Source organism: Oncorhynchus mykiss, chromosome 26 (genome assembly GCF_057628025.1).
Source record: "Oncorhynchus mykiss isolate SJ-2025 chromosome 26, ASM5762802v1, whole genome shotgun sequence".
Classification (NCBI taxonomy): Eukaryota; Metazoa; Chordata; class Actinopteri; order Salmoniformes; family Salmonidae; genus Oncorhynchus; species Oncorhynchus mykiss.
Window position 1 is genome coordinate 52,618,768 of NC_143047.1, and position 19,782 is coordinate 52,638,549.

Here is a 19,782-nt window from a genome sequence, read left to right on the forward strand (position 1 = left end):
TTCATCCAGAGTGATCATGGGCCTCTTGGCTGCATCTCTGATCAGTCTTCTCCTTGTATGAGCTGAAAGTTTAGAGGGAAGTTTACAGGTCTTGGTAGATTTGCAGTGGTCTGATACTCCTTCCATTTCAATATTATCGCTTGCACAGTGCTCCTTGGGATGTTTAAAGCTTGGGAAATCTTTTTGTATCCAAATCCGGCTTTAAACTTCTTCACAACAGTATCTCGGACCTGCCTGGTGTGTTCCTTGTTCTTCATGATGCTCTCTGCGCTTTTAACGGACCTCTGAGACTATCACAGTGCAGGTGCATTTATACGGAGACTTGATTACACACAGGTGGATTGTATTTATCATCATTAGTCATTTAGGTCAACATTGGATCGTTCAGAGATCCTCACTGAACTTCTGGAGAGAGTTTGCTGCACTGAAAGTAAAGGGGCTGAATAATTTTGCACGCCCAATTTTTCAGTTTTTGATTTGTTAAAAAAGTTTGAAATATCCAATAAATGTCGTTCCACTTCATGATTGTGTCCCACTTGTTGTTGATTCTTCACAAAAAATACAGTTTTATATCTTTATGTTTGAAGCCTGAAATGTGGCAAAAGGTCGCAAAGTTCAAGGGGGCCGAATACTTTCGCAAGGCACTGTACACTCTACGTACTATATACACTGCTCAAAAAAATTAAGGGAACACTAAAATAACACATCCTAGATCTGAATTAATTAAATATTCGTATGAAATACTTTTTTCTTTACATAGTTGAATGTGCTGACAACAAAATCACACAAAAAATGATCAATGGAAATCAAATGTATCAGCCCATGGAGGTCTGGATTTGGAGTCACACTCAAAATTAAAGTGGAAAACCACACTACAGGCTGATCCAACTTTGATGTAATGTCCTTAAAACAAGTCATAATGAGGCTGAGTAGTGTGTGTGGCCTCCATGTGCCTGTATGACCTCCCTACAACGCTTGGGCATGCTCCTGATGAGGTGGCGGATGGACTCCTGAGGGATCTCCTCCCAGACCTGGACTAAAGCATCCACCAACTCCTGGAGAGTCTGTGGTGCAACGTGGCGTTGGTGGATGGAGCGAGACATAATGTCCCAGATGTGCTCAATTGGATTCAGGTCTGGAGAACGGACGGGCCAGTCCATAGCATCAATGCCTTCCTCTTGCAGGAACTGCTGACACACTCCAGCCGCATGAGGTCTAGCATTGTCTTGCATTAGGAGGAACCCAGGGCCAACCGCACCAGCATATGGTCTCACAAGGGGTTTGAGGATCTCATCTCGGTACCTAATGGCAGTCAGGCTACCTCTGGCGAGCACATGGAGGGCTGTGCGGCCCCCCAAAGAAATGCCACCCAACACCATGACTGACCCACCGCCAAACCGGTCATGCTGGAGGATGTTGCAGGCAGCAGAACGTTCTCCACGGCGTCTCCAGACTGTCACGTCTGTCACATGTGCTCAGTGTGAACCTGCTTTCATCTGTGAAGAGCACAGGGCGCCAGTGGCGAATTTGCCAATCTTGGTGTTCTCTGGCAAATGCCAAACGTCCTGCACGGTGTTGGGCTGTAAGCACAACCCCCACCTGTGGACGTCGGGCCCTCATACCACCCTCATGGAGTCTGTTTCTGACCGTTTGAGCAGACACATACACTGGATATTTTTTCTCATTTTGTCTGTCATAGTTGAAGTGTACCTATGATGAAAATTACAGGCCTCTCTCATCTTTTTAAGTGGGAGAACTTGCACAATTGGTGGCTGACTAAATACTTTTTTGCCCCACTGTATATACTGTGAGAGGATAGATTCTAGCCCCTGCTATATATATGTACTGTGAGAGGACAGATTCTAGCCCCTGCTATAGATATGTACTGTGAGAGGATAGATTCTAGCCCCTGCTATAGATATGTACTGTGAGAGGACAGATTCTAGCCCCTGCTATAGATATTTACTGTGAGAGGATAGATTCTAGCCCCTGCTATAGATATGTACTGTGAGAGGATAGATTCTACCCCCTGCTATAGATATGTACTGTGAGAGGATATATTCTAGCCCTTGCTATAGATATGTACTGTGAGAGGATAGATTCTAGCCCATGCTATATATATGTACTGTGAGAGGATATATTCTAGCCCTTGCTATAAATATGTACTGTGAGAGAACAGATTCTAGCCCCTGCTATAGATATGTACTGTGAGAGGGCAGATTCTAGCCCCTGCTATAGATATGTACTGTGAGAGGACAAATTCTAGCCCCTGCTATAGATATGTACTGTGAGAGGTCAGGATCTAGCCTTAGCCCTCAGCTACAGTGTAGACTGGTCCCACTAGAGGAGAAGAAGATAGGATCTAGCCTCAGCTACAGTGTAGACTGGTCCCACTAGAGGAGAAGAAGATAGGACCCTAGCCTCAGCTACAGTGTAGACTGGTCCCACTAGAGGAGAAGAAGATAGGATCTAGCCTCAGCTACAGTGTAGACTGGTCCCACTAGAGGAGAAGAAGATAGGATCTAGCCTCAGCTACAGTGTAGACTGGTCCCACTAGAGGAGAAGAAGATAGGATCTAGCCTCAGCTACAGTGTAGACTGGTCCCACTAGAGGAGAAGAAGATAGGATCTAGCCTCAGCTACAGTGTAGACTGGTCCCACTAGAGGAGAAGAAGATAGGATCTAGCCTCAGCTACAGTGTAGACTGGTCCCACTAGAGGAGAAGAAGATAGGATCTAGCCTCAGCTACAGTGTAGACTGGTCCCGCTAGAGGAGAAGAAGATAGGATCTAGCCTCAGCCACAGTGTAGACTGGTCCCACTAGAGGAGAAGAAGATAGGATCTAGCCTCAGCTACAGTGTAGACTGGTCCCACTAGAGGAGAAGAAGATAGGATCTAGCCTCAGCTACAGTGTAGACTGGTCCCACTAGAGGAGAAGAAGATAGGATCTAGCCTCAGCTACAGTGTAGACTGGTCCCACTAGAGGAGAAGAAGAGATGGAGTGTATGGTAAATACAGTGTATGTCATGTATTTAATGTTCAGTTAATGAAGTGACCCTTTATCAGTTTATCCTCCCTTCTTCTCCCATCTGCCTCTCCTCTCCCCTACTCCTCCCCTGTACTCATCCTCTCATCTCCCCTCCCTTCTCCTCTTCTCTCACCCCTACTCCTCCCCCTCTCCTCCCCTCTTCTCCCATCCGCCTCTCCTCTCCCCTACTCCTCCCCTGTACTCCTCCTCTCCTCTCCCCTACTCCTCCCCTGTACTCCTCCTCTCCTGTACTCATCCTCTCATCTCCCCTACTCCTCCCCTGCACTCCCCCCTCCTCTCCCCCTACTCCTCCCCTCTACTCCCCTCCTCACTACTTTCCTCTCCTCTTTCCCCCTACTCCTCCCCTCTACTCCCCTCCTCCTCTCCTTTTCTCTCCTCTTCTCTTTTCCTCCGCTTCTCTCCTTTCCTCTCCCCTCCTCCCATCTCCTCCTCTCCCCTTCCTACTCCTCTCCTCTTCTCTCTTCATTTCCTCTTCCCCTCCTTTTCTATCCTCTTCTCTCCTTCCCTCTCATCCCGGTCTCTCCTCTCCCCTCTTCCCCCACTCTTCCCCACTCCTCTCTTCTCCTCCTCCCCTCTCATCCCCTACACCTCTCCCCTCATTTCCTTCCCTACTCCTTCTCCTCCCCTACTCCGCTCCCCTCTGTCCTATGCTACTTCTCTTCTCCACCTCTCCTCTCCTCCTCTCCTCTCCCGTCCTCTCATCTCTTCCTATAGATATTCCTGCTGGCGGTGTGGCATTGGGAGTTCTACATGTTGCCTCTCTGTCTGGTTCTGCTCATCACATGGAACTATCTTCAGATTGCATCTGGACGGGCCAACCAGGACCTGGTCAGTACAGCGCCTCGCTCCAAACAGCCATGTTTAATCCTATTCCCCTACAAATAGTACCACTATCTCCTAGATTCTACAACTACTTCCACTATCTCCTAGATTCTACAACTACTACCACAATCTCCTAGATTCTACAACTACTTCCACTATCTCCTAGATTCTACAACTACCACTATCTCCTAGATTCTACAACTATTACCACTATCTCCTAGTTTCTACAACTACCACTATCTCCTAGATTCTACAACTACCACTATCTACTAGATTCTACAACTATTACCACTATCCCCTAGATTCTACAACTATTACCACTATCCCCTAGATTCTACAACTATTACCACTATCCCCTAGATTCTACAACTATTACCACTATCTCCTAGATTCTAGAACTACTACCACTATCTACTAGATTCTACAACTATTACCACTATCCCCTAGATTCTACAACTATTACCACTATCCCCTAGATTCTACAACTATTACCACTATCCCCTAGATTCTACAACTATTACCACTATCCCCTAGATTCTACAACTATTACCACTATCCCCTAGATTCTACAACTATTACCACTATCCCCTAGATTCTACAACTATTACCACTATCCCCTAGATTCTACAACTATTACCACTATCCCCTAGATTCTACAACTATTATCACTATCCCCTAGATTCTACAACTATTACCACTACCCCCTAGATTCTACAACTATTACCACTATCCCCTAGATTCTACAACTATTATCACTATCCCCTAGATTCTACAACTATTACCACTATCCCCTAGATTCTAGAACTACTACCACTATCCCCTAGATTCTACAACTATTACCACTATCCCCTAGATTCTACAACTGCCACTATCTCCTAGATTCTACAACTATTACCACTATCCCCTAGATTCTACAACTATTACCACTATCTCCTAGATTCTACAACTATTACCAATATCTCCCTGATTCTAGAACTATTACCACTATCTCCTAGATTCTACAACTATTACCACTATCCCCTCGATTCTACAACTATTACCACTATCCCCTAGATTCTACAACTATTACCACTATCCCCTAGATTCTACAACTGTTACCACTATCTCCTAGATTCTACAACTATTACCACTATCTCCTAGATTCTACAACTATTACCACTATCTCCTAGATTATACAACTATTACCACTATATCCTAGATTCTACAACTATTACCACTATCTCCTAGATTCTACAACTATTACCACTATCCCCTAGATTCTACAACTATTACCACTATCTCCTAGATTCTAGAACTACTACCACGATCTCCTAGATTCTACAACTATTACCACTATATCCTAGATTCTACAACTATTACCAATATCTCCCTGATTCTAGAACTATTACCACTATCTCCTAGATTCGATAACTATTACCACTATCTCCTAGATTCTACAACTACTACCACTATCTCCTAGATTCTACAACTATTACCACTATCCCCTAGATTCTAGAACTATTACCACTATCTCCTAGATTCTAGAACTACTACCACTATCCCCTAGATTCTACAACTATTACCACTATCTCCTAGATTCTAGAACTATTACCACTATCTCCTAGATTCTACAACTATTACCACTATCTCCTAGATTCTACAACTATTACCACTATCTCCTAGATTCTACAACTATTACCACTATCTCCTAGATTCTACAACTATTACCACTATCTCCTAGATTCTACAACTACCACCATCTCCTGGATTCTACAAATACCACTATCTCCTAGATTCTACAACTATTACCACTATCTCCTAGCTTCTACAACTATTACCACTATCTCCTAGATTCTACAACTGCTACCAATATCCCCTAGATTCTACAACTACCACTATCCCCTAGATTCTACAACTATTACCACTATCCCCTAGATTCTAGAACTATTACCACTATCTCCTAGATTCTAGAACTACTACCACTATCCCCTAGATTCTACAACTATTACCACTATCTCCTAGATTCTAGAACTATTACCACTATCTCCTAGATTCTACAACTATTACCACTATCTCCTAGATTCTACAACTATTACCACTATCTCCTAGATTCTACAACTATTACCACTATCTCCTAGATTCTACAACTATTACCACTATCTCCTAGATTCTACAACTACCACCATCTCCTGGATTCTACAAATACCACTATCTCCTAGATTCTACAACTATTACCACTATCTCCTAGCTTCTACAACTATTACCACTATCTCCTAGATTCTACAACTGCTACCAATATCCCCTAGATTCTACAACTACCACTATCCCCTAGATTCTACAACTATTACCACTATCTCCTAGATTCTAGAACTACTACCACTATCCCCTAGATTCTAGAACTACTACCAATATCTCCTAGATTCTAAAACTACTACCAAATCCCTCAGCATGACCATGTGTTAGTCAGTGCAGAGGATCAGTCATGTGAGGTCATCTGTTCGCATCCTGACACACTACATGGACCTACTACTGTACACCAACCAGTGGAGGCTGCTGAGGGGAGGACAGCTCATAATAATGCCTGGATTAATGTAGTGAACCACAGGTCTGGACATTTCCCATCGTTCACTTTACTAATCTTTTCTTTCTAGGATAATATGGACTTGGGCGATGAAGATGATGAAGATGAAAAGGTAGCATAGTTTCCCATTATGTTTCATAATGACTATACCTGGTTTCTACATAGTAATGACTGATAATGTTGGGGTTCTACATCGTAATGACTGATAATGCTGAGTTTCTACATAGTAATGACTAATAATGCTGAGTTTCGACATATTAATGACTGATGATGCTTAGGGTTCTGCATGGTAATGACTGATAATGCTGGGGTTCTACATAGTAATGCCGGATAATGCTGAGTTTCTACATAGTAATGACTGATCATGCTGAGTTTCTACATAGTAATAGCTTATAATGCTGGGTTTCTACATAGTATTGACTCATAATACCTGGTTTCTACATAGTATTTTTAGTTGGTAATGACTGATAATGCTGGGTTTCTACATAGTAATGACTCATAATACCTGGTTTCTACATAGTATTTTTAGTTGGTAATGACTGATAATGCTAGTTTCTACATAGTAATGACTCATAATACCTGGTTTCTACATAGTAACTTTAGTTGGTAATGACTGATAATGCTGGGTTTCTACATAGAGGATCTGTCTGACTGTAGAAGCTCTGTCTGTCTGACTGTAGAGGTTCTGACTGTAGAGGATCTGTCTGACTGGAGAGGATCTGTCTGTCTGACTGGAGAGGATCTGTCTGTCTGACTGTAGAGGATCTGTCTGACTGTAGATGATCTGTCTGACTGTAGAGGATCTGTCTGTCTGACTGTAGAGGACCTGTCTGTCTGACTGTAGAGGACCTGTCTGTCTGACTGTAGAGGATCTGTCTGTCTGACTGTAGAGGACCTGTCTGTCTGACTGTAGAGGATCTGTCTGTCTGACTGTAGAGGATCTGTCTGTCTGTCTGTAGAGGTTCTGTCTGTCTGTAGAGGTTCTGTCTGTCTGACTGTAGAGGTTCTGTCTGACTGTAGAGGATATGTCTGTCTGACTGTGGAGGTTCTGTCTGACTCTAGAGGATCTGTCTGTCTGACTGTAGAGGATCTGTCTGTCTGACTGTAGAGGATCTGTCTGTCTGACTGTAGAGGATCTGTCTGACTGGAGAGGATCTGTCTGTCTGACTGTAGAGGATATGTCTGACTGTAGATGATCTGTCTGTCTGACTGTAGAGGATCTGTCTGACTGTAGAGGATCTGTCTGTCTGACTGTAGATGATCTGTCTGTCTGACTGTGGAGGTTCTGTCTGACTGTAGAGGATCTGTCTGTCTGACTGTGGAGGTTCTGTCTGGCTGTAGAGTATCTGTCTGTCTGATTGTAGAGGATCTGTCTGTCTGACTGTGGAGGTTCTGTCTGACTGTGGAGGTTCTGTCTGATTGTAGAGGTTCTGTCTGACTGTAGAGGATCTGTCTGTCTGACTGTACAGGATCTGTCTGACTGCTAGCAGGGCTGTTCACAGGCCTGTCTGTAGAGGATTTGTCTGTCTGTCTGTAGAGGTTATGTCTGACTGTAGAGGATCTGTCTGTCTGACTGTAGAGGATTTGTCTGACTGTAGAGGTTCTGTCTGACTGTAGAGGTTCTGTCTGACTGTAGAGGTTCTGTCTGTCTGACTGTAGAGGATATGTCTGTCTGTAGAGGATATGTCTGTGACTGTAGAGGATCTGTCTGTGAATGTAGAGGATATGTCTGTCTGACTGTAGAGGATATGTCTGTCTGACTGTAGAGGATCTGTCTGTCTGACTGTAGAGGTTCTGTCTGTCTGACTGTAGAGGTTCTCTCTGTCTGACTGTAGAGGATCTGTCTGTCTGACTGTAGAGGTTCTGTCTGTCTGACTGTAGAGGATCTGTCTGTCTGACTGTAGAGGATATGTCTGTCTGACTGTAGAGGTTCTGTCTGTCTGACTGTAGAGGTTCTGTCTGTCTGACTGTAGAGGTTCTGTCTGTCTGACTGTAGAGGATCTGTCTGTCTGACTGTAGAGATTATGTCTGACTGTAGAGGATCTGTCTGTGACTGTAGAGGATCTGTCTGTGACTGTAGAGGATATGTCTGTCTGACTGTAGAGGATCTGTCTGTCTGACTGTAGAGGTTCTGTCTGTCTGACTGTAGAGGATCTGTCTGTCTGACTGTAGAGGTTCTGTCTGTCTGACTGCAGAGGTTCTGTCTGTCTGACTGTAGAGGATCTGTCTGTCTGACTGCAGAGGATCTGTCTGTCTGACTGTAGAGGATCTGTCTGTCTGACTGTAGAGGATCTGTCTGTCTGACTGTAGAGGTTCTGTCTGTCTGACTGCAGAGGTTCTGTCTGTCTGACTGTAGACGTTCTGTCTGACTGTAGAGGTTCTGTCTGACTGTAGAGGATCTGTCTGTCAGACATGTAGAACTGACTGGTCCTTTAATGTATCTAAAGACATGTAGAACTGACTGGTCCTTTAATGTATCTAAAGACATGTAGAACTGACTGGTCCTTTAATGTATCTAAAGACATGTAGAACTGACTGGTCCTTTAATGTATCTAAAGACATGTCGAACTGACTGGTCCTTTAATGTATCTAAAGACATGTAGAACTGACTGGTCCTTTAATGTATCTAAAGACATGTAGAACTGACTGGTCCTTTAATGTATCTAAAGACATGTAGAACTGACTGGTCCTTTAATGTATCTAAAGACATGTAGAACTGACTGGTCCTTCAATGTATCTAAAGACATGTAGAACTGACTGGTCCTTTAATGTATCTAAAGACATGCAGAACTGACTGGTCCTTTAATGTATCTAAAGACATGTAGAACTGACTGGTCCTTTAATGTATCTAAAGACATGTAGAACTGACTGGTCCTTTAATGTATCTAAAGACATGTAGAACTGACTGGTCCTTTAATGTATCTAAATACATGTAGAACTGACTGGTCCTTTAATGTATCTAAAGACATGTAGAACTGACTGGTCCTTTAATGTATCTAAATACATGTAGAACTGACTGGTCCTTTAATGTATCTAAAGACATGTAGAACTGACTGGTCCTTTAATGTATCTAAAGACATGTAGAACTGACTGGTCCTTTAATGTATCTAAAGACATGCAGAACTGACTGGTCCTTTAATGTATCTAAAGACATGCAGAACTGACTGGTCCTTTAATGTATCTAAAGACATGTAGAACTGACTGGTCCTTTAATGTATCTAAAGACATGTAGAACTGACTGGTCCTTTAATGTATCTAAAGACATGTAGAACTGACTGGTCCTTTAATGTATCTAAAGACATGTAGAACTGACTGGTCCTTTAATGTATCTAAAGACATGTAGAACTGACTGGTCCTTTAATGTATCTAAAGACATGTAGAACTGACTAGTCCTTTAATGTATCTAAAGACATGTAGAACTGACTGGTCCTTTAATGTATCTAAAGACATGTAGAACTGACTGGTCCTTTAATGTATCTAAATACATGTAGAACTGACTGGTCCTTTAATGTATCTAAAGACATGTAGAACTGACTGGTCCTTTAATGTATCTAAATACATGTAGAACTGACTGGTCCTTTAATGTATCTAAAGACATGCAGAACTGACTGGTCCTTTAATGTATCTAAAGACATGTAGAACTGACTGGTCCTTTAATGTATCTAAAGACATGTAGAACTGACTGGTCCTTTAATGTATCTAAAGACATGTAGAACTGACTGGTCCTTTAATGTATCTAAAGACATGTAGAACTGACTGGTCCTTTAATGTATCTAAATACATATAGAACTGACTGGTCCTTTAATGTATCTAAAGACATGTAGAACTGACTGGTCCTTTAATGTATCTAAAGACATGCAGAACTGACTGGTCCTTTAATGTATCTAAATACATGTAGAACTGACTGGTCCTTTAATGTATCTAAAGACATGCAGAACTGACTGGTCCTTTAATGCTGTAGGAATCCGAGAAGCGAGGTTTGATGGAAAAAATTCACATGGTTCAAGAGACTGTCATCACTGTCCAAAACCTGTTGGAGGAAATCGCATGCTTCGGGGAGAGAATTAAGAAGTGAGCATTTTAGTCTGAATTAGACATGTGTTTATTTTAATTGTCCATAAATGTTGATTTGACATGGTGTTCTGGTTTTGACATGTGTTTATTTTAATTGTCCATAAATGTTGATTTGACATGGTGTTCTGGTTTTGACATGTGTTTATTTTAATTGTCCATAAATGTTGATTTGACATGGTGTTCTGGTTTTGACATGTGTTTATTTTAATTGTCCATAAATGTTGATTTGACATGGTGTTCTGGTTTTGACATGTGTTTATTTTAATTGTCCATAAATGTTGATTTGACATGGTGTTCTGGTTTGAAGTATTTATTCTGTATATGGTTCTGGTTGGTGCATGTCAATTATTTTGTATTATCAATGAAATGTAGAATAATTAGATAGTGTGTTATATTCCTGCAATAATGTTTTATCACGTATCCAATCAATAGGAATTGTCAATATTGGTTTTGTTTTATCAATTCAATATTTCGTTTATATTTTTTGTATGTTTCTGCCCATATCTCCTCCAACCAAAATGAAGTTGGGCGGCAAGGTAGGGAGGCAGGTAGCCTAGCGGTTAGAGCTTTGGGGTGGTAACCCAAAAGTTAGGGAGGCAGGTAGCCTAGCGGTTAGAGCTTTGGGGTGGTAATCCAAAAGTTAGGGAGGCAGGTAGCCTAGCGGTTAGAGCTTTGGGGTGGTAACCCAAAAGTTAGGAAAGCAGGTAGCCTAGCGGTTAGAGCTTTGGGGTGGTAACCCAAAAGTTAGGTAGGCAGGTAGCCTAGCGTTTAGAGCTTTGGTGTGGTAACCCAAAAGTTAGGGAGGCAGGTAGCCTAGCGGTTAGAGCTTTGGGGTGGTAATCCAAAAGTTAGGGAGGCAGGTAGCCTAGCGGTTAGAGCTTTGGGGTGGTAACCCAAAAGTTAGGGAGGCAGGTAGCCTAACGGTTAGAGCTTTGGGGTGGTAACCCAAAAGTTAGGGAGGCAGGTAGCCTAGCGGTTAGAGCTTTGGGGTGGTAACCCAAAAGTTAGGGAGGCAGGTAGCCTAGTGGTTAGAGCTTTGGGGTGGTAACCCAAAAGTTAGGGAGGCAGGTAGCCTAGCGGTTAGAGCTTTGGGGTGGTAACCCAAAAGTTAGGGAGGCAGGTAGCCTAGCGGTTAGAGCTTTGGGGTGGTAACCCAAAAGTTAGGGAGGCAGGTAGCCTAGCGGTTAGAGCTTTGGGGTGGTAGCCCAAAAGTTAGGGAGGCAGGTAGCCTAGCGGTTAGAGCTTTGGGGTGGTAACCCACCAGTTAGGGAAGCAGGTAGCCTAGCGGTTAGAGCTTTGGGGTGGTAACCCAAAGGGTGTTGGTTCGAACACCCGAGCCGACAAGGTGAAAAATCTGTCGATATGCCATTGAGCAAGTCACTTAAACCTAATTTGCTCCACTGGTGCTGAACTACTATGGCTGACCCTGTAAAACAACACATTCCACTGCACCTATCATACTACCATGACTGACCCTGTAAAACAACACCTATCATACTACCATGACTGACCCTGTAGAACAACACATTCCACTGCACCTATCATACTACCATGACTGACCCTGTAAAACAACACCTATCATACTACCATGACTGACCCTGTAAAACAACACATTCCTCTGCACCTATCATACTACTATGACTGACCCTGTCAAACAACACCTATCATACTACCATGACTGACCCTGTAAAACAACACCTATCATACTACCATGACTGACCCTGTAAAACAACACATTCCACTGCACCTATCATACTACCATGACTGACCCTGTAAAACAACACCTATCATACTACCATGACTGACCCTGTAAAACAACACATTCCTCTGCACCTATCATACTACCATGACTGACCCTGTAAAACAACACCTATCATACTACCATGACTGACCCTGTAAAACAACACATTCCTCTGCACCTATCATACTACCATGACTGACCCTGTAAAACAACACCTATCATACTACCATGACTGACCCTGTAAAACAACACATTCCTCTGCACCTATCATACTACCATGACTGACCCTGTAGAACAACACCTATCATACTACCATGACTGACCCTGTGAAACAACACATTCCTCTGCACCTATCATACTACCATGACTGACCCTGTGAAACAACACCTATCATACTACCATGACTGACCCTGTAAAACAACACCTATCATACTACCATGACTGACCCTGTGAAACAACACCTATCATACTACCATGACTGACCCTGTAAAACAACACCTATCATACTACCATGACTGACCCTGTAGAACAACACCTATCATACTACCATGACTGACCCTGTAAAACAACACCTATCATACTACCATGACTGACCCTGTGAAACAACACCTATCATACTACCATGACTGACCCTGTGAAACAACACCTATCATACTACCATGACTGACCCTGTGAAACAACACCTATCATACTACCATGACTGACCCTGTGAAACAACACCTATCATACTACCATGACTGACCCTGTGAAACAACACCTATCATACTACCATGACTGACCCTGTGAAACAACACCTATCATACTACCATGACTGACCCTGTGAAACAGCACATTCCACTGCACCTCTCCGCTGTATGTAATTATCTTTGAATATCTTGTAGTCCTCAATATTGTTGTAGTATCCACATATGTTTCTCTTCAATATGAATATTTAGTGTTTCTACTCAATATGAATATTTAGTGTTTCTACTCAATATGTATTGTGTTTCCACTCAATATGTATTGCATTTCTACTCAGTATGAATATGTATTGTGTTTCTACTCAGTATGAATATGTATTGTGTATTGTGTTTCTACTCAATATGAATATGTATTGTGTTTCTACTCAGTATGAATATGTATTGTGTTTCTACTCAGTATGAATATGTATTGTGTTTCTACTCAGTATGAATATGTATTGTGTTTCTACTCAATATGTATTGTGTTTCCACTCAATATGAATATGTATTGTGTTTCTAGTCAGTATGAATATGTATTGTGTTCTCTTCATCAGCACCTTTAACTGGTCAGTACCGTTCCTCTCCAACCTTGCCTTCCTTATCCTGGTGACAGTAACAGTTCTGACATACTTCATCCCTGTACGATATATCCTTCTAGTATGGGGTAAGTGCATGTTTTCTTTTGTTAAGATATCTAGAACTATTGTCAATTTTCCATGTGAATTGATTCTATGAGGTCAGCATATCAAATACACCAGAACAATACAGTATCATACATGCCGTGCTGATAGGCTGTAAAGGAACTACACACATGTATTGACAACTCGTTCCTGTTCTTTTTTAATTTACTTATAGCTGCATCAGATCCACCCAGATTACTGGTTTATACAGACTGTTTTATTTTGCTTCTCCTGAATGTCTGTTTTCAGGAATTAATAAATTCACCAAGAAATTACGGGCCCCGTACGCCATCGACAACAATGAGGTGTTTGATTTCCTGAGGAGAGTTCCTTCAGATGTTCACAAGGTAAGTGTCTATAGAAGGTTAAAGGGCAATTCCACCACTTTTCAACAGATAACACAGTGATTTAGGAAGACTGTGAGATTAGCGGGGAGCTGGATAGTACTCTTCCTTAAACTGGAAAGTCATCACATGTAAATGTAGAAACTCTGCATGAAAAGTCAAAACCTAATGGACCTTTTCTTCTTATGTTTGTAGCTACAGAACATAGAAATGTGTCGTTATTCACCAATGTAGACACTGGTGTGGTGATGGACATAGTGAATGGGAGTTTAAAAAGTGGTGGAATTATCCTTTTCAGGTTATTGCCTCTAAATCATATTCAGGAAGCCAGTAATGCTCTAGATCAGATTCAGGAAGCCAGTAAACCTCTAGTATTTCAGGTTATAACCTCTAGATCAGATTCAAGAAGCCAGTAATGATCTAGTCTTTCAGGTTATAACCTCTAGATCAGATTCAGGAAGCCAGTAATTATCTAGTCTTTCAGGTTATAACCTCTAGATCAGATTCAGGAAGGCAGTAAACATCTAGTATTTCAGGTTATAACCTCTAGATCAAATTCAGGAAGCCAGTAAACCTCTAGATCATATTCAGGGAGACAGTAATTCTCTATTCTTTCAGGTTATAACCTCTAGATCAGATTCAGGAAGGCAGTAAATGTCTAGTATTTCAGGTTATAACCTCTAGATCAGATTCAGGAAGCCAGTAAACCTCTAAATCAGATTCAGGAAGCCAGTAATCCTCTAGATCAGATTCAGGATGCCAGTAAACCTCTAGATCAGGTTCAGGATGCCAGTAAACCTCTAGATCAGATTCAGGATGCCAGTAAACCTCTAAATCAGATTCAGGATGCCAGTAAACCTCTAGATCAGATGCAGGATGCCAGTAAACCTCTAGATCAGATTCAGGAAGCCAGTAAACCTCTAGTCTTTCAGCACTGCTTTCTACTGAAATATCCCAGCCTGTGTAATTATAGCCCGGTCTAATGTCTGTTATGATGTTTCCTCCTTAACAGCCCTTGTGGATTATACAAGGTGTTAGGGTCAGGTGTCTTTCAGTTGCCGGGCGAAGGCACCACAGAGTTGATAACTTCTGTGACTATTGTCACCACAGAGTTGATAACTTATGTGACTATTGTCACCACAGAGTTGATAACTTATGTGACTATTGTCACCACAGAGTTGATAACTTCTGTGACTATTGTCACCACAGAGTTGATAACTTCTGTGACTAATGTCACCACAGAGTTGATAACTTCTGTGACTATTGTCACCACAGAGTTTGAGAGTAGGGTTGCAAAATTCTGTTAACTTTCCCAAAAGTCCTAGTTTTTGGAGGAAATCTGTTGGAAGATTTGTGGATTCAGGAGGGAATAAGCAGGAAGTGTGTGAATCCTCCAATCGGGGAAGTTAGCAGAATTTTGCAACACTAGTTGAGTGCTACTGTGACTGTTGTGTGACCGCAACTGGTAGTATGACCTCCTCAGACACTGTAGCCCTACAGCTCTGCTGTTATGAATGATACCTGGCCATATTCCTCTGTGTGTAGGTGCAGTACAGCGAGCTGAAGACTTTGAGCGCCCAGAGTCCTCTGAGGAGGAAGAGAACCATTGAGAGGAGGTGATGGAGGAGTGGTCCCCAATGGAAGACATGGCCATGTCCACACTGTTGCTGCTTCAGACTCATACCCTTTGTGAAACTGGGCGTATAGTGGAGGATATGCAGGCCATATCTGGATCATATTCCTCTATGTTCAGAATTGGTTAGAAAACTGCTCCTGGGTTACTGGTCCTCTGTAGCTCAGTTTGTAGAACATGGCACTTGCTGTGCCAGGATAGTGGGTACAATTCCTGAGATCACCCATATGTATACACGCATAACTACGTCTCTTTGGGATAAAAGCATCTGCTACATTGCGTCTATACTGAACAAAAATGGCAACGCAACATGCAACAATTTCAAAGATTTTACTGACTTACAGTTTGTAGAAGAAAATCAGTCAATTGAAATGAATTCTTTCATCCCTAATCAATGGATTTCTCATGACTGGGCCGGGATGCAGGTGGGTGGATTATCTTGGGCAAAGGAGAAATGCTCACTAACAGAGGAATGTAAAGCTTTTTGTACGTACGGAACAATTCTGGGATTTTTTATTTCAACTCATGAAATATGGGACCAACACTTTACATGTTGCGTTTGTATGTGTTCAGTGTCTATTAGCAGTCAGACATGGATATTGTATCACCAGCAGGCTAAAGATCACCAGCGTGGTTTCCACCTACTCTACATCAACATGGCCTCAACACTGACTTTCGTTCAACACTTTTTATAATATTGTTCACTTATTTTTGTTTTATTGAAAGATACTATTTAATCAAAAACAGTTTTATCCTGATTTGTTCTTCTCCACTTTTCTGACTTTTTAAAATGTATTTCTGTTTTAAGTATCTACAATTGTAGTTTTGTATTTTTAGGAGAGATGTCTGAATGAATCAAAATCTGCTTTAACTCGTCAATAGAATCTAATGTCTGAATGAATCAAAATCTGCTTTAACTCGTCAATAGAATCTAATGTCTGAATGAATCAAAATCTGCTTTAACTCGTCAATAGAATCTAATGTCTGAATGAATCAAAATCTACTTTAACTCTACCGTTATTTTTTATTGTAAATCCAGATCAGGTTGAAATGTGTTTTTACAGATTTCTATATCAGCAGTATCATGTAAACATTCAAGACCCTCAACATTTCTCATTTCCTCATTCCCATCATATACAGTATCATGTAAACATTCAAGACCCTCAACATTTCTCATATCCTCATTCCCATCATATGCAGTATCATGTAAACATTCAAGACCCTCAACATTTCTCATATCCTCATTCCCATCATATTCAGTATCATGTAAACATTCAAGACCCTCAACATTTCTCATATCCTCATTCCCATCATATACAGTATCATGTAAACATTCAAGACCCTCAACATTTCTCATATCCTCATTCCCATCATATTCAGTATCATGTAAACATTCAAGACCCTCAACATTTCTCATTTCCTCATTCCCATCATATACAGTATCATGTAAACATTCAAGACCCTCAACATTTCTCATATCCTCATTCCCATCATATGCAGTATCATGTAAACATTCAAGACCCTCAACATTTCTCATATCCTCATTCCCATCATATTCAGTATCATGTAAACATTCAAGACCCTCAACATTTCTCATATCCTCATTCCCATCATATACAGTATCATGTAAACATTCAAGACCCTCAACATTTCTCATATCCTCATTCCCATCATATGCAGTATCATGTAAACATTCAAGACCTTCAACATTTCTCATATCCTCATTCCCATCATATTCAGTATCATGTAAACATTCAAGACCCTCAACATTTCTCATATCCTCATTCCCATCATATTCAGTATCATGTAAACATTCAAGACCCTCAACATTTCTCATTTCCTCATTCCCATCATATGCAGTATCATGTAAACATTCAAGACCCTCAACATTTCTCATTTCCTAATTACCATCATATGCAGTATCATGTAAACATTCAAGACCCTCAACATTTCTCATATCCTCATTCCCATCATATACAGTATCATGTAAACATTCAAGACCCTCAAAATTTCTCATTTCCTCATTCCCATCATATGCAGTATCATGTAAACATTCAAGACCCTCAACATTTCTCATATCCTCATTCCCATCATATTCAGTATCATGTAAACATTCAAGACCCTCAACATTTCTCATATCCTCATTCCCATCATATGCAGTATCATGTAAACATTCAAGACCCTCAACATTTCTCATATCCTCATTCCCATCATATTCAGTATCATGTAAACATTCAAGACCCTCAACATTTCTCATATCCTCATTCCCATCATATACAGTATCATGTAAACATTCAAGACCCTCAACATTTCTCATATCCTCATTCCCATCATATGCAGTATCATGTAAACATTCAAGACCTTCAACATTTCTCATATCCTCATTCCCATCATATTCAGTATCATGTAAACATTCAAGACCCTCAACATTTCTCATATCCTCATTCCCATCATATTCAGTATCATGTAAACATTCAAGACCCTCAACATTTCTCATTTCCTCATTCCCATCATATGCAGTATCATGTAAACATTCAAGACCCTCAACATTTCTCATTTCCTAATTACCATCATATGCAGTATCATGTAAACATTCAAGACCCTCAACATTTCTCATATCCTCATTCCCATCATATACAGTATCATGTAAACATTCAAGACCCTCAACATTTCTCATTTCCTCATTCCCATCATATGCAGTATCATGTAAACATTCAAGACCCTCAACATTTCTCATATCCTCATTCCCATCATATTCAGTATCATGTAAACATTCAAGACCCTCAACATTTCTCATATCCTCATTCCCATCATATACAGTATCATGTAAACATTCAAGACCCTCAACATTTCTCATTTCCTCATTCCCATCATATGCAGTATCATGTAAACATTCAAGACCCTCAACATTTCTCATATCCTCATTCCCATCATATTCAGTATCATGTAAACATTCAAGACCCTCAACATTTCTCATATCCTCATTCCCATCATATTCAGTATCATGTAAACATTCAAGACCTTCAACATTTCTCATATCCTCATTCCCATCATATGCAGTATCATGTAAACATTCAAGACCCTCAACATTTCTCATATCCTCATTCCCATCATATTCAGTATCATGTAAACATTCAAGACCCTCAACATTTCTCATATCCTCATTCCCATCATATGCAGTATCATGTAAACATTCAAGACCCTCAACATTTCTCATATCCTCATTCCCATCATATTCAGTATCATGTAAACATTCAAGACCCTCAACATTTCTCATATCCTCATTCCCATCATATTCAGTATCATGTAAACATTCAAGACCCTCAACATTTCTCATATCCTCATTCCCATCATATTCAGTATCATGTAAACATTCAAGACCCTCAACATTTCTCATATCCTCATTCCCATCATATTCAGTATCATGTAAACATTCAAGACCCTCAACATTTCTCATATCCTCATTCCCATCATATTCAGTATCATGTAAACATTCAAGACCCTCAACATTTCTCATATCCTCATTCCCATCATATACAGTATCATGTAAACATTCAAGACCCTCAACATTTCTCATTTCCTCATTCCCATCATATTCAGTATCATGTAAACATTCAAGACCTTCAACATTTCTCATATCCTCATTCCCATCATATGCAGTATCATGTAAACATTCAAGACCCTCAACATTTCTCATATCCTCATTCCCATCATATTCAGTATCATGTAAACATTCAAGACCCTCAACATTTCTCATATCCTCATTCCCATCATATTCAGTATCATGTAAACATTCAAGACCCTCAACATTTCTCATATCCTCATTCCCATCATATTCAGTATCATGTAAACATTCAAGACCCTCAACATTTCTCATATCCTCATTCCCATCATATTCAGTATCATGTAAACATTCAAGACCCTCAACATTTCTCATATCCTCATTCCCATCATATTCAGTATCATGTAAACATTCAAGACCCTCAACATTTCTCATATCCTCATTCCCATCATATACAGTATCATGTAAACATTCAAGACCCTCAACATTTCTCATTTCCTCATTCCCATCATATTCAGTATCATGTAAACATTCAAGACCCTCAACATTTCTCATATCCTCATTCCCATCATATTCAGTATCATGTAAACATTCAAGACC

At 40.8% G+C, this 19,782-nt stretch overlaps 1 protein-coding gene across 4 annotated transcripts in view; it reads left to right on the forward strand.

Moving 5' to 3' along the window:
- Positions 1-16,727, forward strand: part of LOC110508814 (multiple C2 and transmembrane domain-containing protein 2) — a 117,669-nt gene extending 100,942 nt beyond the window's left edge. For all 4 annotated transcript variants that reach the window (XM_090222070.1, XM_090222072.1, XM_090222071.1 and 1 more), the window contains 6 exons: positions 3,762-3,875; positions 6,500-6,541; positions 10,391-10,500; positions 13,518-13,627; positions 13,893-13,990; positions 15,533-16,727. In XM_090222070.1, the coding sequence (XP_090078196.1) occupies positions 3,762-3,875; positions 6,500-6,541; positions 10,391-10,500; positions 13,518-13,627; positions 13,893-13,990; positions 15,533-15,607 (549 nt within the window). In that variant the 3' untranslated portion in view covers positions 15,608-16,727. The remainder of the gene's footprint in view (positions 1-3,761; positions 3,876-6,499; positions 6,542-10,390; positions 10,501-13,517; positions 13,628-13,892; positions 13,991-15,532) is intronic.
- The last annotated feature ends 3,055 nt before the right edge of the window (positions 16,728-19,782 follow it).